Source organism: Acomys minous, assembly GCF_964271855.1.
Source record: "Acomys minous genome assembly, chromosome: 18".
NCBI classification, from domain to species: Eukaryota; Metazoa; Chordata; class Mammalia; order Rodentia; family Muridae; genus Acomys; species Acomys minous.
In genome coordinates this window covers 43,934,418-43,953,815 of record NC_140501.1, presented here as the reverse complement: position 1 = coordinate 43,953,815, position 19,398 = coordinate 43,934,418, and the positions used below count along the sequence as shown (strand labels likewise).

The window sequence follows — 19,398 nt, the reverse complement described above, 5'->3', positions numbered from 1 at the left end:
TAACCACTGAGCCATCCTTAGGCCTATGTACCTTGAAAAATGTGTTTGTGCATGTAAATGCCACAAGTGGCAAGTGCCCACAGAGGCCAAAGAGGGAGTTTAATTCCCTGAAGTTGGAGCTCCAGGTGACCACAAGAAGTGGATGCCAGGATACAAACTCGGGTCCTCTAGAAGAACAGCAAGTGCTCTTTCCGGTCAGGCCATCACTCCAGGCCCCAATGTGACGTTTTTGAAGAGTGTAAGGTAAAAGAGCTGAGCTACCAGGACTCTCTCCAAGCAGCTCCCCAGACCATATTCAGGTCTAGCAGGATGGGAAAAGGTACACCAGCAAACGCAATACAATGGAAGCACTGGACATAGCTCACTAAACTATTTCCAGATAACACAGGCACTCATTTCTCCACTATTAAATACAGTGACAGATGCCCGTGGCTCGCCATCCACTAGTGGGTAGTAGGTTAATCTCACGTACTCCCACATACTTCTGCTCAAACTTGTTGATACTAGCTTAAGTAATTATGTAATTTGATTGCCAATCAGATAACCTTATTAAATTAAGAGAAGGGGTGTGGCGCTTGGGTCTGTTTCTATGAAAGTCTTTTGTTAAACACTTGTAAAGGTAAATTGCTTTTAAAACATACTTTCAGACTTCTTATGAACCTGGAAACGAAGGCAAGCTCACATCTATAAAGATTTGATTACTGTTACTGCAGTGTTTGAAGAAACCAAAATAGATTCTTTAAATTACAGGTTTAATTTCCATGAGAAATAGAAAGCAGATGGGCAATTAGCACCCATCCTATACTCAAACCAAAGCTTTATCTTACATTACTAAAGAAGAGCCTACACATTTTAAAGTCCTAAAGTAAAACAAAGAATACTTATTAATGATGTTTTCTTCTCTTTTCTTTGAGAAAGGACTCACTATGTAGCCCTGAAACTTGCTAATGAAATGATTTCCTACCATCTAATTTAACTGAACAGTTGGCCCTCCACTATCACCCATGGGTTCTATTGGACAAAGTGACTTATACTAAGACTGTAAGTGCTACAAAGCTGACACACAAGAGTGTTGAGTTAAACACAGAGAGAAATTAGGTCCAGCTGGGGATCAAAGAGAGCTTTGCTTGAAACCCTGACAACTGGGAAGGATTTCGAGAAGGCGGGGTTAGGGGTGATGAGGGAACTGAAGGTGGCTGGAACAGCCTTGGCAGGAGCTTTTGAAGGGCTCCACTTTCTTGTACTTGGGATTTTCAGCTCAGAGACTCAAACCACCAGCGCCAAGGACCACATGGTCATGTCTACAATCAGCAAAGAGGACACACAAGCTCATTTTACTGAGGGCCTTGAGCCTCCATTTTTACCTTTCTTTCACTAGGCCTGGAGATTTGTTCAACTCTTCTGTGAATGATGGGGTTTAAAAAACAAACAAACAAGCACTTTGATCTTTTCTAACTTGCTCAACTCTTTGGTCAGATTGTTTTATGAATTTCTACTCTTGTTTTATAGCCAGAAGTCTCTTAAAAGGTATAATGGGAGCAGAGAGAAAAAGAGTAAATAAACAAAATATACCCTAAAAACAGATTAGTAGGCTCCTAGCGACTCTGCTGAGGAATAGAAGAGAAGGAAGAAGAGAGAGCTCTCACTCCAGCGTGTTAGTTACATCAGAAGCAAGCAGGAAGGGTGCGTGCTAGGTTGGCATGTGAGCAATGACATCAGCTGGCTAGGAAGTGCTCAGGCATCCAGAAGTTGGGCATTCATTCCCACAAGACTACTCAGGACCCATTTGTGTGTAAACACCTATAAGGACACCTCCAACTCCAGCTACAGCACAGACCAGGAGGCTGGTTTCTAAGACTTTGATCTTCTAAGTTTTGAAGTGACTCTTATTCACCAATCACCCCTGCACCTTTGACCTTTGAAGAGAAGAGAGTACGTCTACTAATCACGTGCATCTAAAGGTAAACAATTTCTAATATTCCCAGTAATCTCATTTCATATATTTTCCTAGCAGTTTGTTTTCTTGTTTGTTTTTGTATATCTGGGTGGGGCCACTTGGCACTTTAATAAACTGGTTAAGTGAATTCAGTGTCCCCCACTATAAGAGGTGAAAGGTAATTATCATTAATTTGTGAGTTGATATTTTGATCTTACGTGACCCTCAGGAATTTGCGAAAATACATGCTTTCTTATAATACCAATTCAACATAAAAACTTACAACTGTAACTGATAACTAGGCTCAGGATCTGGAGAAGCCAGCTTCTACCCTCATACATACTGCTCTTTGTGGATGGGGAGAAAGGGGGATGGGAGGTGCAGATAATCACACAGAGGCGGGGGCTCTGCCTAAGAGTATGTGCTGCTGACAGGTTGCATCTAGGAACAGAAAGGAAAATGGTTGGTTAAGGGTGTGAAAGAAGAACTCAAATGCCTGAAGAAGTTTGGACAGTCCTGTCATCCTATAGATATTAAGCAGATTTTTTTTTTTTTGTCAAAGAATAACATAGTGAACCAATGTTGTAAAACTATCACGTTTGCATTGTTTTAATTTCTTCTAGAAAGTTAAATTCACAAATCACTGTCTCACTAGACTCAGACAACAAATGATTAAGTCACACACATGTGGACAATTCTCACTCCCAAAGCTGCTTTCAAGAAGATAAAATGGGGGCTGGGGAGATGGCTCAGCGGTGAAAGCACTTATCATGAGAGCATAAAGAGCTGAGTTTAAACCCCCAGAGCCCATGTAGAGCTAGATGAAGTAGTGCATGCCTGCAATCCTAACGATCCTAGGCAAGATCAGAGCAGCGACAGGAGAATCCCCAGGAGCTCATGGGGCCAGCTAGACTGCTGTACAGAGCAGCCAAAACAAAAAGAGACTGTTTAGAGCAATGCAGGAAGCAAGGACTGACATCTGATGTAGTCCTCTGGGCTCCACACATGATGTATGGTATGTGAGCCCAAACACATACACCAATGTGTATGTGTACATATACGCAGACAGACAGACAGACAGACAGACAGACAGACAGACAGACAGACACACACACACACACACACACAGAGAGAGAGAGAGAGAGAGAGAGAGAGAGAGAGAGAGAGAGAGAGAGAGAATATCCAAGTCAGATGTGCACAGCAACCTGTCTGTAATATCATCACAGAGAGGGGAAAGCAGGGCAAGCTATCTAGCTCCCTAGCCCACTGGTAAGTGCAGGTTCAGTGCCTCAGTAAACAAAGTAGAGCAACAGAAAGACCCAGCACCAATCTCTGGTCTTCATTCATATGTGTGTACCCACACATATAAATACATATAACTGTGTGCACATTCGACACATATACAGAACAAGGCAAATGAAATTTAGAAATGAAACACTTTACCTCAGGTGAATCTGATTCATGTTCTGTTAAGCTCACCTTTAATAATTCTTGTTCTTTTTAAAAACTGTATTTGGTTATAAATGTATGAGTGCTTTGTCTGTACCTAGATATGTGCACCACATGCAAACAGTCCCCTCAGCAGATGAAAGCAGGCACTGGATCCCCCAGGACTGGAGAAGCCAGTGCTCTTAACTGCTGGGCCATCTTGATATCCCCAAGTAACTCTTGTTCTTCTTACCATGTGCATTTGGCAACAGTAGTTGAGTTAGTTCTTTATGATTTTCAAGATACTACTGAGAGCTCTTCTAGTCAGGCAGTGGTGGCACATGCCTGTAATCTGGAGTCAGAGGCAGGCTGATTTCTAATTTTTAGGCCAGCCTGGTCTACAGAGTGAGTTCTAAAACAACCAGGGCTATATATACAAAGAAATTCTGTCTCAACAAAACAAAGTAAAACAAAACAAAACCAACCAACCAACAAAAAAACAAAATCAAAACCAAAAACCAAATTTGAGCCCTGGCCTTGAGTCTTGGCTACCATGAGTAAGCACCATGCCAGCACAAGCTTTCCACTTCACCTTGGCCCAAAGCAGCAGAGCTGGCCAAGCACAGACTGAAACCCCTGCAACCGTGAGCAAAAAGAACTCTCCTTTTCTGACCGACCAACCAACCAAACTACAAGTAATAGCACCCAAGCTCCTTTAAGTCAAGACCCCTTCTTAACAGGGCATGGCAACAAATGCCTGCAATCCTAGAAAATTGCTGAGTTCAAGGCAGCCTGGTTCTAAGGACAACTAGGACCACAAAGAGAATCCCCACCTGAAAACAAAACAAAGATAAGACCCCTCCTCAGAGAACACCTGACTATCAGCATCCCTGGAGAGCCTTGAAAACACGCTGGACTCACTCCCAAGGAGTGGAGGGGAGGCGGTACTTCCACAGCACTTACTCATTCAGCAGCTATCTTTCCTTCTTTCAGCACCACTCCCCTCTCTGTCTTTCTCATTCCTAGTCCCCAAGCATTCTCCTCTGTCTTTATTTTCCTGAGATAGAAAAGGAGTGTCTCCAAGCTGCGTGAAAATGTCATCAACTCCAATAGTCATCATTACACAACCTACCACTAAGGAAACAAATGCCGGCATTAATCTCTGGCAAGCCAATGACTGTAAGACAATTTTAGAAATGTTAAATGTGAAAAAAAAATGGTAGTGAGACTTCTTCATCCCTAATCTACTACACACAAGTCTTATGAAAGTTCTCAAAAATCGCATCATGTATTCATTCATTCATTCAATCATTCATTCACTCAGAGATTGTAGACATGGCTATTAACATAAAATGTCTACTTCCCAAAGAAAGAGCAAATTATGCTTTGCCACACAGAGCCAAAAAATGAGTTTTGTACAATATTATAACTCTAGAGCTGACCCAATGGTTGACAGATGCTTTGCTAATCTGGGTAAAATTAAAGTTTCAAGTAGCTACACTTCAAAGAAACAAACAAACAAAGGGCTGGAGAGATGGCTCAGCAGGTAAAGGTGCTTGCCACTAAGTTTGATGAGTTGGGTTCAATTCCCAGCATCCACAGATGGAACGAAAGAATGATTCCCACAGTTGTCCTATTTATTTATTTGGTATGTGATGTGTGGGCTACAGCTTGTATGCTTACACACGTCACATACTAAATAAATAAATAAAGCTAAATGCAAAATAGAACAAAACAAACTCTTCATTAAAAAACAAATTTAAAGTTTAACTTTTACTTACAAGTATTACTGAACAATTCATCTACAAACTATACACAGAATAGGAATAAGTAAAATTTCAAGTTGTCAAGATTGCCTCTGTTGCAAAAAGCAAGAATGTAGAATGGAATTTTACCTGAACTTCTCGGCTAGTCTGTCATTTTTATTTGTTCTTTTGACAGAACACTCCTGCTTTCTGTACTCTTAAAATGAAGCTTAAAAAATTGCCAGCACAGCCACATGCCCTCAGCTTCTGTGGAGAAGCACTGCAAAACCATGCAAAGTTAGTGCTCAGGAGGCAGGAATGACAGAGACCGTGTCAGTGTGTCTGAGGAAGGCTCAGGGCCTCTGCACAGCTTGTGCAACGCGGTGGCCAGTTAGCTGACACTGCACTTGTGCACTTGTGTCAGTACGTGTCTGGTCCCGGGAAACACACAATGCAACTAAACTTTGACATGAAAACGGAACTAGACTCACATGGAAAAAACCTTAATTCAATGGTGTTTTACTTTTTAATACACAAAAAGGCTAACATAAAATATTCATAGGCAGTATGAATGCCTCTCACAGCCAATGTTTTAGCAGGAGGCTATGAAGAAACAAGCCACATGTCAAAAAGAGAAGGTTTGTGAACACACAGTAAAGTCAGAGCACAGATCAATAAACTGGAACCAGAGCGGGAGCACAGTAGAGAGGAACAGAGAAGATCAAGTACAAACTGACAGCTAGAGTTGTTTTCATTCTCCTTCCTAAGGTCATGGAAGTCACCATTTCAAAGGATAAGAAATACAAGCTAACATGTGAAAATAACCCAAAATATCTGGCAGGAGCGCACAGTGTGAAGACAGGGCGTCTTTCTATTAATGGACGCTCCCTAGACCACTGCTGCTTCCTGAAATGCAGTGTCTGGACCTCATAGAGGAGGGAGCTGCTGAGTGTGGGGTCCCTCCTTGTATCTGTCAATCAGGAAGGAGCTTCCTCTCATAGTACAACATACAAATTGAGTGTGCACACATTATAGTCATGTCCTATGTCAATTACTTCCCATTTAGAGTTGGTAGAAAAGATGGGAAACCCTTCTATTATTAGCCTGGAATGAATTCTCCCTTATACTGAAAGCACATGAACATTACCTCATAATGGTAAGTCAGAGCTGGTTAGGCATTGGGTCTATTTAATTACAGGAAATGCTCAAACTAGGGACCCACTTAAATTCTATTGTTTAGTTTGGCTTTTTTGAGACAGGGTTTCTGGGTGTAGGCCTGGATGTCCTGGACCTTCTTTGTAAACCAGGCTGGCCTCGAACTCACAGAGATCCGCCTGCCTCTGCCTCCCAAGTGCTGGGATTACAGGTGTGTGCCACTTAAAATTCTAAAAGTTGCTGAAGGGTTCTTTTGTAAGATTCATGATTCAGGTATTTAAGAGGTTATCTCTCTGTGCTTTTCTTCTTCCTCTTAAAAAATATTTTGAGATAGGACATTACTATGTAGCCCAGGCTGGCCTTGAACTCAGGATCTTCTAGCCTCAACTTCTGAAAGCTGGGGATAAGGGCATGTACTACCCATATGGAGTGTGGTCCAACTCGATTAAGGTTAAGGAAAGCAGGGCCTCTACTCTTGACAGTGATGTCTTGATGTTTTACTGTTTACAAAGTTAGATAAAATACTCTAAACTGGTGGGCAAAGGCACCTAGGAGCCGCACTCTAGTGTGGTTTAGGCTCTTGTTATAGAATTCCTGGACGGCCTAATTCTACTTTATACCTGTAGTGAGGCAGAGAAACACAGTCACATAAATAGGGACCATCTCTGGTATTGTTATACAAGTACTGCATTATAGTTTTAGAGCTAACTGGACTACCTATCACAAGCACCTATCACAAATCAATACAGCTAAAGGAGTCTACCTGAAGCCAAGCTGGCAAGTGTATCACAAGAGGCAGCAATAGTTAAAGGAAGCCTGTAATTCCATGAATGCAATCATCTGGCTGAAAGAGCAGCAATATGGATGTCAGTTTCCTTTTTTAAAGATGCAAGATGGCAGACAAGACACAAAAGGGAAATCCTGTGGATTCACACCCTCTGTAAGGTACTGCGTGACGGCTTTGGTGACAATGCTAGTGGCAGCCACAGCTGGCAAACAAATTGTGCATGGCACACCAGAGATAAGTTGAGAGTGACAAAGGGTTCGGGGTTAAGAGGTGAGTGGTGGATGAGTCCTCAGACTGTATCACAATAACCCTGGGAAACTAGGTAGGTGTCTCACACCTGCAGTCACAGCACTGCAGAGGCTGTAGAAGGGAGACTATTGAGACTTTGAGGACAGCCTAAGCTGGAGTGAGAGCCTGTGAAAAACAAACAGATAAAACACAACACAGAAGGCAAGACTGAAGAAAGAGTGTTCATTATGGTGCTAAAATTCTGGCAACAGAGACCGTAAGTGGCTTCAGGCAGAGACAGCAGAGTTGTCTATGCTCTTACCTGCTCACCACCTCCACAGAAGTCTGCTTTCTAGCAACAACATCAAGGACAGGCCAAGGAAGCAGACATACCAAAACCTATCCAGATCTAAACTATGATCAAACTGCATTGACTCAGGCGTCCTGTTAATTTATATATACATACATACATATATATACACATACATACATACATATGTGTACTGCATGTATCTATAAACTATTGTGTTCTTGCTCGTGTTAATCACTTGTAGGAAATAAAACTCCATGATTTCTAAACTGGTACCCTCCACCCAACTCTTCAATTCTTAAGTCACACCCATAGGAAAACATTCCCTCTTCTCTCTCTTTCTCCCTCCCTCCCCCCTCTCCCCCGCCCCTCTCTGAATACAAGAACACACTCTCCTTAAATGCTTCAGGGCTGACTGAGAGGGATGCATTCATTAGTTTATGGCTTTGCCAAAGCAAGTTGCCAAGCTCCAGGTAAAATACTAAAGGCTCACTGGGATGACATCCTTGGCAGGGCAAAGAAGCTGGATTTCATCATTCCACTAAAAACGTATATGCCTTAGGTTTCCAGTCCAATTTCAATTAGTTTTTGATCACCTTGGTGTTAAATGTTAAATTCATTATCTACTATAAGAATATATAGTATAAAATATATAATGAAAATTCAATCCTATTTATAGAAAAATAAAAAGGACAGCCTATTCTAATACCTTAAACAACATAAAGATAACTTAAAAATAACAACACAACAGAAATACAAGTGACTTTCACATAAAAGCCAAAATCTTAATCTAAGAACAACAGAGTTCCTCCGAGTCACTGAGTAGACAGGCTGCTCAAGGGATACGTACAGACAAACGCATTCTGATTTCTTATCACCAGGCCCTTGAATGGAGAAGTATAAGTTCAGAATCCTAAGATGCTTTGGAAGATAATTTTAAGGATGAAGGAACAGGGAAGCATTCCAAGCACACTGTTCTATTACTCTCTGTAAAACAACAAACAAAACCTCACTTGTCCAGGGCACTCCTAGCAAGCACGCATTTAGAATTACCTTTCTCTGTCTCCCCAACATATGTGCATGAACATGGCTACAGTGTTCTCTATAGTAGCTCAAGACTGTTCAGTACTGAAACAGGGTAAAACAAGCTCATGGATTTCCCATAGGAAATTGTAACCAATAAAATGTGAACGAATACTAAGGCAGCCTACATGACTTCTTTTTTTAAAAGGATGAAGTAAAAAATATGTAAATAAACAACCTGTTGTGAAGTTATGCAAATTTCTTCTTATTTAAACAGGCCAATCCAACACACACACAAATTCAACTAAATTCAAATGCAATGTCACAACAGCAAGCCTAAATATTTTTGTCTTGGTTTACATCACTGCAAACACTGGACTTATATAGGAGAAAATTCCATGTGCTAGTTTCTTTCACTTTAGGTTTCTTATTATGATTTACTTTTAAACAATACCAGTGCAACATGTTACTTTTTAAAAGGTGACAGTGTAACTCAGTATTAGCCTTGCCTGATTAAGCAATAACTCAGACCTTTAGAAATGGACAGAAATTCTCATTGACCTGGAAATTAAACCAGAGTGGCAGTTTATCTGATAAAGGAAAGTCAATTTACTCTGAGTAAGTCTCATTTCCTCAAAAAACAAAAACAGACACAGAAATCCTTTTGCAACAATTCCCTTCCCTGATACAGTTAAATGCAAATTCTCTTTTCCGTCTTACTCCAGAAAGCTCCTGCATGCATAGCTGACACGCCACCTACTGCAAAACCCAGCTGCCAGCGCAGGCGGTGCTGCCAGCATTTCATTGCATCGCCAGGCTGGGACGGAATAAAGGCGTGCTTGTGTGGTAGTGTTTCTTTTTTAAAAGAAAAAAAAAATCTCCAAGCCAAGAAGAACAAGCTGAAATAGCATCCAGAAAATGGAGCGTAAAATAATCAGAAGAGAAAAAGAAAGGGAGTATGAAGGGAGGCACAACAGCCTGGAAGATGCTGAGCAAGGCAAGAACTGCAAATCCACACTGATGACCCTCAACGTTGGTGGATATTTATACATTACTCAAAAGCAAACACTGACCAAGTACCCAGACACTTTCCTTGAAGGTATCGTGAATGGGAAAATCCTCTGTCCATTTGATGCCGATGGCCATTACTTCATAGACAGGGACGGGCTCCTCTTCAGGCATGTCCTAAACTTCCTACGAAATGGTGAACTTCTATTGCCCGAAGGGTTTCGAGAAAATCAGCTTCTTGCTCAAGAAGCAGAATTCTTCCAGCTCAAGGGACTGGCAGAGGAAGTGAAATCCAGGTGGGAAAAAGAACAGCTAACACCCCGAGAGACTACTTTCTTGGAAATAACAGATAATCACGATCGTTCACAAGGACTGAGAATCTTCTGTAATGCTCCTGATTTCATATCAAAGATCAAATCTCGCATTGTTCTGGTGTCCAAAAGCAGGCTGGATGGGTTTCCGGAGGAGTTTTCTGTGTCGTCAAATATCATTCAATTTAAATACTTCATCAAGTCTGAGAATGGCACTCGGCTCGTCCTAAAGGAAGACAACACCTTTGTCTGCACATTGGAAACTCTTAAGTTTGAGGCCATAATGATGGCTTTAAAGTGTGGTTTTAGACTGCTGACAAGCCTGGACTGTTCCAAAGGGTCAATTGTTCACAGCGATGCACTTCATTTTATCAAGTAATTACCTGTCTCGTGAACAAAGGCAACAAGCATGCAGCCTGCAAGCTTCAGAAGCCACAGAATCAAAGGCATCCCAAACAACGTGCCCAGCTAGCTTGTCTCAGAGTCCGGCGGCTAATCCAGTACTGTGAGCTGACGGTATGTAAATCTGTCGCTAGAGATGTCCTTCTCTGGGGTGTTCTGCCAGCACACTTCCACCCACAGTGAAGCTGTGGTCTTCTACATGGTAAATAAAGACAATGCTTTTGCTAATTATTATTTTTTTCCCTTAAGCTGTCTTTCAACAAGAATGTCTTGGGTACTTGCATCTATCATTCACTGTAGCAAATGCTAACAACAAATGGTTCAAAAATCCTTTCTGCTTAGAGCAAAAATCTTTAAAAAAGCTGAACTGGTAAAATAAACAAACATGGAGAGCAAAATAAATGTACAGAGCTACCTAAAACAGGGGCGACAATGAATCAAAATGGGATTGTAAAACACATTCGAGCTACTGACTTGACTTTTAAAACAGCAGGCACCAAAAGCTTTATTACAGCTCATGTATTACATACTAGAATTATGGCTAAATTGATATTTTGCTGAAAATTCCTAGGAAACTGCTTGATGATAATAAAAAGCACGGCTAGCTTCTTTGTTTGTATTAATGATTGTAATAAAAGTTACATGTGTCACTTTAAAAACAAATAGTGCCACTTGATGATTGTGCATGATATTCTGCACTGATGCAAACAATTGTTGGACTCCAGCACCTGGCTGGTCCTAAAGGGACAGAAATGAACAACTGCACTTCCCAGCACACTGTGCTCTAGCACGGCTTGGGTAGCTTGGTCCCAGCTGAGTACATGGTGTTAGGATGGAAGAGTCTATTTTCACAATCACTCTATCTGCTCATTTTTCAAGCTCAAAGTATTAAATGAACATTATTCAACAATACTCTTACGAAAAGAACATTACTGTTCCTTTAAAAATCTATTATCTAAAAAAATATTTCAAAAATTCATACTAAAAACCAACAAAGTCAACACCAACTACTCAATTTCCTTGTTATGCTATACTAAAAATACTTGATCATGATGCTAAATCTCAAAGTCACAGAATTGTACTGATTGTTTTCTATTTCATGCTAACATTTACAGAAAATGTAAACCTAATTTTATGAATGACTGTTTAAGGACTAAGTTCCCAGCTAAACTCTAAATGTGAGTGCATACTTTGCCCACTTACTCTGCAAAGAGCATCTACATCACTCCTATGGTTTCTAAGAACAAACTGTCTTAAATTTAAAATAAACCAGCTGTAAGTGGTGATTTATGCGTGAATACCAGTAGCTGAATCCCTCCAGCTGAGGCAGGAAGATTACAACAAGTTTGAGGCCACCTAGGGTTACTAGGTGAAGTGCTTATCTCAAAAAAGACAAAGGGGAAAAAAGAAGAAGAAGAAGAAGAAGAAGAAGAAGAAGAGGAGGAGGAGGAGGAGGAGGAGGAGGAGGAGGAGGAGGAGGAGGAAGGAAGGAAGGAAGGAAGGAAGGAAGGAAGGAAGGAAAGAAAGAAAGAAAGTGGCAGGGAAGCAATTACTGAAACTGATAACTATAATCCAAGTTTAATAATAATAAACCAACAAAAACTTGATTATCTTAGTTGAGTTTAAATAGTTCTAATCATATATTACAACATTTTGATTACATGTAAAATTTACAATAAAGCTCAATATTAATTATTAACTACAGCTGACTTTCTCTTAGAGGATCTAAGGTAAAAAAAACCCTTCACAAGGTAATAGCAAACAAAGTCCTTCAAAAATTCACACTAAAACAATGCTCAACTACACAATTTTCTGATGTTACATTAAAAAAATGCTTTCTTAAAGTATTAAATTTTCTTAATAAACTATAAACAGTTTAACCAGGACTTAAAGGGACTACTAAAACACTTGTACAATGTCAGTGGCTGCTAGTCAACTGTTTATACCCCTCCTAGACTATGAGCTGACTGTTCTTGGCATTTGGACTTGGTAATGAAGTTTACTGCTAGTGATTTAATGTCAGAGTCGAGTTTTTTCTCTATCAAGATTTCACTCTAGACAATGAAGACGCACTGACATAATCGGTTACAGGACATGCAGCTGAACAAATCTTAGAGCTGCAATTCCCATGACTTCACAAGGGAATTCAGTTTTCATAATGAAGTTATTGCTGTTGTTATGAACCATTAAAGGAATCAGGCACATGTTTATGTAGCTCTTTAAATGAATACTCACACCTAAAGTTAAGTCCTAAAACTTTAAGGCAGCATACTTATTACAACCATTAGTAATAGTCTCCAGGAAACATGACTACACTACTTACTTTATACTTCTTTAGAAATCCATCTTTGCAAAATCAAAATTAACTGCATTTACAGATTTAAGTGCCTAAATGTTGTGCTGTAGGTATACAGAAACTATCTAGTTTTAAAATTTATAGTTTTCTAAAAATATTTACATGGATCTTCTTCCACTTAAGATACCTAACAAAATGACGATTCCAAGAGCAAACCTTCCCTGACAGTTTTGTTTCAATGAGTGTGTAATTCTTTCTCATAAGCAAACGTTACAAAAAACTCATCAGTGGCTCTTTATCTTTTTAAAGAAAGGTGATAAAGGTTATTTATTCACTACACTTGCCAGGACCTAAACATATATTCCCCTGTATCTGCAACTGGCCACACAGTAATTCTTGCATCCACCTTTAAAATACAAAAACCAAAAATGTACTTATGGCTTTCTGCCTCATTGTAAAATGTGTCTGTGCAGCATGAAGAATGTATGAAACACAAGACCTCAAGTAATACAAAGCAAATGACTCTGTCCCAGTCTAAAGATGAAAATACCAAATAAACCTGTTCTGGTGTTTCTCGTGTAGTTTAAATGCTACTTTTCAGGCACTACTAATAAAAGGTAACATTCATCAAGTTCTTGTTGTCTGGTTTTTGTTCTGTGGCAGGGCTTCTTTCTGTAGCCTAGGCTGGCCGCAGACTCCTCATGACCTCCTGCCCCGAGCTTCCTAGAGTGGGTTAGAGGCGTGAGTGACCAGGGCTGCCTTGAAGTACTTCACTGTATGCAAGTATCACACTACTTAGCCAGCTAATCCTCATGCAAATGGACAGCCATTCCTTTCTTCCTACAGATGACAGAGAATGAAGGGTTAAGAGTCCCACCCTACTTCACACAATGAACAAGGGCCAAGGTCCACAGCCGACTTTAGTAGTTCCAGATGCAGCAAAGAACACTCCTGGGAACTAGGTCACTTGGGTCCCCAGTGCTTAACATAGAACCTGGCACAAAACAGACACCGACAAACTTCACGTGAATACAAAACACCTGATACAATGCAAGTATTCTAAAAATGTTAAATGAAAAACTGAATTTTGGACTAGCAAATAACATTTTTAATGTCATGTCATGTCATTTCAAGAACATGAGGTGAATCATCCTTCTCATAAGACTAAAGAATATCCAAAATGTGTCTATTTATGAATCTGCATTTTTTTACATATCAAGTTTGCTGAAAAGGTTAGTCTTTTAGAGCCTGAATTAACTGTATCATGAAAAATATTTTTGTTAGGCTATGAGCAAAATATGCTCAAATGAAAGTCTCCTGAGTTTTGGAATGAGTCTATTAACTTCCACAAACTAGTTTAAGAGGATAGTTAAGTCATTCCTTAATCCTCACAAACTGTTAACTTCCCCAGAGGGCAGTTTAAACTGAATTGTGTGTAAAGTGCCACTAACTACCTCAGACCTTCAGGAGAAGCATTAACAATGCTCCCCAGTCCAAGGGCATCTGTCTTCCTAGTCACAAGTATTGGCTACGTGAAATGCATGGCTATAAGTCAGGCTTCCTATTTAGACATAAACACAGCCAAACTTTTAAATAGACAAAAACATAGGGAAAATAGACTTCACTGTATTATTTAAAAAACACAATTTTCTTCAGACTGACTTTCTAGCCCTATGTAAAAATGTACAAGATAAATTAGCATTATTTTATTAGCAACTTTAAAATCAATGGGAACAATGCAGATGGTAGAGCAATCTAAAAGCTATGCTTATTAATGAGTTATGAGTAAACACCTCACAATGCAAAGGTGTTGGCTGAGCTTAAAGTTAGTGTATGAGTCACAACGATCACTGCTCGCAAGTAGAGATGGGACACAATCAATCATCCATCCAACACAGCTTGTAACTGTGTGCACAGCTCCTCCACAACACACCATACAAGCCAGCTGCCTAGTCGTAGTTTGTTTAAGCTACTATTACAACTCATTTGCTCTGTCAACAAAAAAAGGGAAGTGTTAAATAAGAACTTGCTAGGCACAGAGATCTATCTAAAATGAAATTTAAATTCACCTGAAATAATTTGTGAAGAAGTGACAATATTCACCTTTTCTTGGGAAAAAAAAACCCACATAATTGGTTAAAACAAGTCATTGAACTGTATCTTGCATGCTAATTTAAGTTCTACATTTAACAAAATCCTCTACCATTGTTAAATGTGCTCATCTTGGTCTGAGGATGACTCTGGAAGAGGGCTTGCCTAGCACAAACAAGGCCTTCCAGGGGTTGATCTTCAGCACTGGTGGCAGAGAGAGAGAGAGAGAGAGAGAGAGAGAGAGAGAGAGAGAGAGAGAGTGTGTGTGTGTGTGTGTGTGTGTGTGTGTGTGTCTATAACTTGGCCATTATGTATGTGGAATACTGAATTAGACATTAAAAATTAATAAAAACAAAAAAGAAAGTCTATCAGGTATCAAAAAATGAAGCAACTCTAACACATTCCTTTACAATACCACGGCAGGATTTTCCAACTGCAGGACCCCAGTACATCTACTCACTTCTCAAAACAATTTTTAATAATGATCTACAAAAATCTACTTAATTTTTAGAAATGCCTTTTTGAGGCTAGGCTCAACTTTATACAAGTAATTCTGATTAATATCTTTTAGGACGCTAAGCACAAATTCTTCTACATTAGAGTGTGAAATTGAGCTAGCCTATTGATTTAGTCTTAATTACACTCATTGATTTTGCTTCCTTGTAACATGTTCATTAACTTTTTTTAGAATTCTTAAAAAATGCCGAATAACTAATTATAATTTGAATACTTTCATGAGTTTGAGTCTTTCATCATTTAATTTAGCTTTACAAATAACCAAATGATTTCACATTTACTTTAGGTATATATTTAACAAGTCTTTAAAAATTAAGTATGACTGAAGATACTGTGATTTTACACTTTGATAAGCCACTTATTTTTGTGTATTTTTCCATATACATGTGAGTATTTTAAAACAGTCTTATAGTTTAGTTAATCAAAAATGTATACGGTATATGGCATGATGTTTTAAAGGATGTAAGCACTGTGGAATGGCTGAAAGAACTAATTAATGTATGTATTATCACATATCGTTGTGTTATGAAAACAGCTTTAAGGTGTACACTATTAGTTACAGTTAACATGTTATAAAATAGTTTTCAAAATAGTTAAAAGGTAGTAGGGCCAGCTTAGCAAACAGCAAAACAAACAAACAAACTCACAATCATAGGAACTCGTGACATATGTGTATCTGTTACAATGCAACTAGAAAACACCACACCGAGATCAGCATATAAAATTCAGTTACATTGAAAACTAGAGGGACACATCAAAATGTTATTTTGGTCCCCAGTTGTATTTCCTTCTCCTTTTGAGTCTCAGTGAAAGTTTTGGAATCTAAGATGATCTAAGTGTTGGCAGAATGTATTTAATGAGCAAGGAAACGGGATCTACTATATCTCTTGTTTAGTAGAAGCATTTCTGTGTATATGAAAAATGAAAGTCACTAACAGTGGATATTGAAATAGCAAACTGTTCTATGTACAACTTTGGCAGTTGACAATGAGATGTTTGGAGAATTCAGAAGCAATCTATGTATTAAATAAAGCCATGCCTAATGTTCATTCTGAAAGGCATGTTCATTTCTATAACACCAATGCCAACTAATTGTTTGGTACCACTCCAAGGCTGTCCCCTTAACTAAAAATTCAAGCTCAATTACTTTTAATTTACTTTATTTTTAAAAGTTGTATTATATTTTTACTTATGTGTGTCTGTGAGAGTGAGTATATGCTGTGTGTGTGTGTGTGTGTGTGTGCGCGTGTGTGTGTAACCGGGGCATGGGGATGAATGGTGACAGAGCCCACACAGAATCCAGGGAATCAGACTCCAGACTCGGGAGACCAGAGTCAAAGGTGCAGATCTTACTTTATTGTTCAGTGTATAATCCTTTAAAATATTAAAAGGTGCCAATCAGACTATACCAGCTAGCCTCAAGTACCAATAGCAATCAATCAGGTTGGTGTAGCTATAAGGAAATGTGGTGGCAGGGTCACCTCAGGAGACTTCCATAAAGAAGGGGGAAGCAGTCACTGCCCTAGTCCTGGATCCATTTTGAGACTTCATTAGTGTGCTAAGAGCCCCTAGTAGATTAACACTGTGTACAGCAGATCAGGACCAGTCGCTGACATTTCACTCGCCATTCTCTGTGGGCCTCCAAAAGGCTTATGTGGGTGTGTATTGTGTGGACACGCCCACAGAGGCAGAAGAGGATGTCAAATCCTCTGGAGCTGCAGTCATAGGCAGTTAGTTGACTTGGATCCTCTGGAAGAGCAAGAAGCTTTCTGTTTTGTTTTGGTTTTTGGAGACAACTTCTCTCTGTAGCCCTGGCTGTCCTGGACTCCCTTTGTAGACCAGGCTGGCCTTGAACTCTCAGAGATCCACCTGCCTCTGCCTTGAGTGTTGGGCCTAGGAAGGGTTCTCAACTCTCAAATCACTTCTCCAGCCTCTTCTTTTTTTTTTTTTTTGAGTAGGTATATCAAACTAGTCTCCCCCCCACCCCCTGTTGACAAGTTAACGTAGTAGAAACGGAGTTGAGGATTTCAAAATCTAAGTAGAAAGTACCAATAATGTAAAAAGCTAAAAACCCTCAGAAACTAATGGTTTCCCAACAAGAGAACCTTCATCACTTCTTTCTCCTGCATGAGGGTCATGTCTGGTTGTTTCAAGTTTTGAGAGTACATTGTACCAAGCATATTACATTGTAGAAGATCATTCTTCTGGGAAAAGCATATGAATTAATCTAAAGGAAGTAGAAAAAGCAGAAGTGCTGGGAATATGATTCCCTAAGAGAGGGGCACTGAAGTGCTGAGGTGCAGCATTAGGCATAGCAGGAAATATTTATTAGCACTGCCTTTAACCCCAGCCAAGCTTTTTTTTTTTTTTTTTGGCCAAGTGGGTAATATGCTAAATTATACTTTTGCCAGCACTTAATAACTTTTTAGAAAGAAAGAAAAGAAATAAGATAGATGAAAGAAAGAAAACAAAGACACTGAAGAGCCATTTTGCAGACAAAACAACTTCAGAAAATATTTAGCTTCTAATGTCACAAAATTGTTAATATTTATGCTTATGTTTTGATTTAAAATATATAATAAAAGTAATTTTAATTCAAAGGAACACAATTATATTCAAATCAAAATTTTCATATACCCTTTTGCAACATGTCATCATAATTTGATTCTTTATAAAAGCAAGATAGCAAATAGTAACTTTTCTTTAATAGTTTGACAAAATATTTATAATCACTTAATAGCATAACTTTTTATTCCTTAGAAACTGACCAATATGCTGGTCATAGTGGCTCACATCTTTAATCCTAGTACTTGGGAGGCAGAAGGAAATGCATCTCTGAGTTAGAGGCCAGTCTGGCCTACAAAGTGAGTTCTAGGACAGAGAAACCCTGTCTCAAAAAGCAAAATAAACTAAAAAGAAAGAAAAGAAAAGAAAGCCTGACAAATATGAAAATATGTGTTAACATTCTTCCTAAAATTGCATACTAATGTCAAAAATTAAAACAACTTCCCAAAGAATCACATTGCACAAATAAGTAGACTTCCCTTTTCCATTTTTCCATATAAGCATTGTCTTTTTCAAAGCACTGAACGTGACCATCTAAGGAACAGACTGCTCATCACTTCTCAGAATAAGCTCTCTTCCTTTGCTAAAAACCTTTAATTTATGGGGGGGGGGGCAGGAGGCATGCACCAGTTAGACCCATATTTCCTGGTGTTCTAGGGTTGGTGGGTGTAATCAGACGCTTGTGTTGCCAATGGCATATACATATACGTAACTTGTAACATGCTCCTTGAAGAACAGAATGGCTGCCTGAGTCCTTTGCCTCTTCTTCTTCCTCTATTTCCCTAACAAAACGTAGACATGATGGCTAGTACAGCACTCATGCTAGATGACCATGAACAGAAGCTACAGGCTAACAGTAGCAGAGGGTTGCTGATGACCACAGAATCAGAGTAGTGAGGATGTGTCATCTGAGAACTCCCATCAGACTGGGGATGTATCCAAGTCACTGATGCCTCAAGATGCTGGCTAGTATAGTCAATCTGAAGCAGCTGCAGAGTCTCAGCACTCGTATTTTACAGAAGAAACAGAGATTCACAGTAAGAACAATGTGTCCAATGCCACAGCTGGCAAGCAATCTTCAAGTACCAAAGCCCCTAGTCACTCAGAGATACTGCCTCCAGATTAGACCTAAAGAACTCAGTGGGAAACCTGACCAACAACATGAGGCTTGCAAATGTCAAGACAACACTGGAGGAAGGTCAGGACCTCCGTTCACTAGATTAGGTCAGGCCTTAGCCACAGTTAACCATAACTAAATTCTGCTTGCCTTGATAAGTATGAGAGGGCAAGGAATCCATTTCCTACTGGGGCACAACTACAGAAGACAAAAGAGAATAGGCAGGGCTAAGAAGTCTAGTCTGGGGGCTGCAGAGATGGTTCAGCAGTATAAAGGGTGCTTGCTACTCTTGCATAGACCAGTACCCATGTCAGGTATTTTACAACCACCTGTAACTCCAGCTCCAGGGAATCTGACCCTGTCTTCTAACCTCAATGGTGCGTACATAACCTTAAGGGGATAGAAGAGATGGCTAAGTGGTTAAGAGCACTTACTGCTCTTACAGAGGATATGGGTTCAATTCCCAGCACCCACATGGCA

The 19,398-nt window shown here is 39.6% G+C and overlaps 2 protein-coding genes across 2 annotated transcripts in view; one reads left to right on the top strand and one right to left on the bottom strand.

The window, feature by feature from the left end:
- GTF2F2 (general transcription factor IIF subunit 2) overlaps positions 1-19,398 on the bottom strand; it is a 115,398-nt gene that overhangs the window by 54,737 nt on the left and 41,263 nt on the right. The gene's annotated exons all lie outside the window — the stretch shown is intronic.
- On the top strand, positions 1,361-13,260 carry KCTD4 (potassium channel tetramerization domain containing 4). The gene is made up of 2 exons (XM_084767110.1): positions 1,361-1,961; positions 9,338-13,260. Exon 2 carries the CDS (start codon positions 9,531-9,533, stop codon positions 10,308-10,310), a length of 780 nt encoding a protein of 259 aa, XP_084623236.1. The 5' UTR covers positions 1,361-1,961; positions 9,338-9,530; the 3' UTR covers positions 10,311-13,260.

Excerpts from the sequence above, each read along its gene's own strand:
- KCTD4 (XM_084767110.1), top strand. The coding sequence starts at position 9,531 with ATGGAGCGTAAAATAATCAGAAGAGAAAAAGAAAGGGAGTATGAAGGG.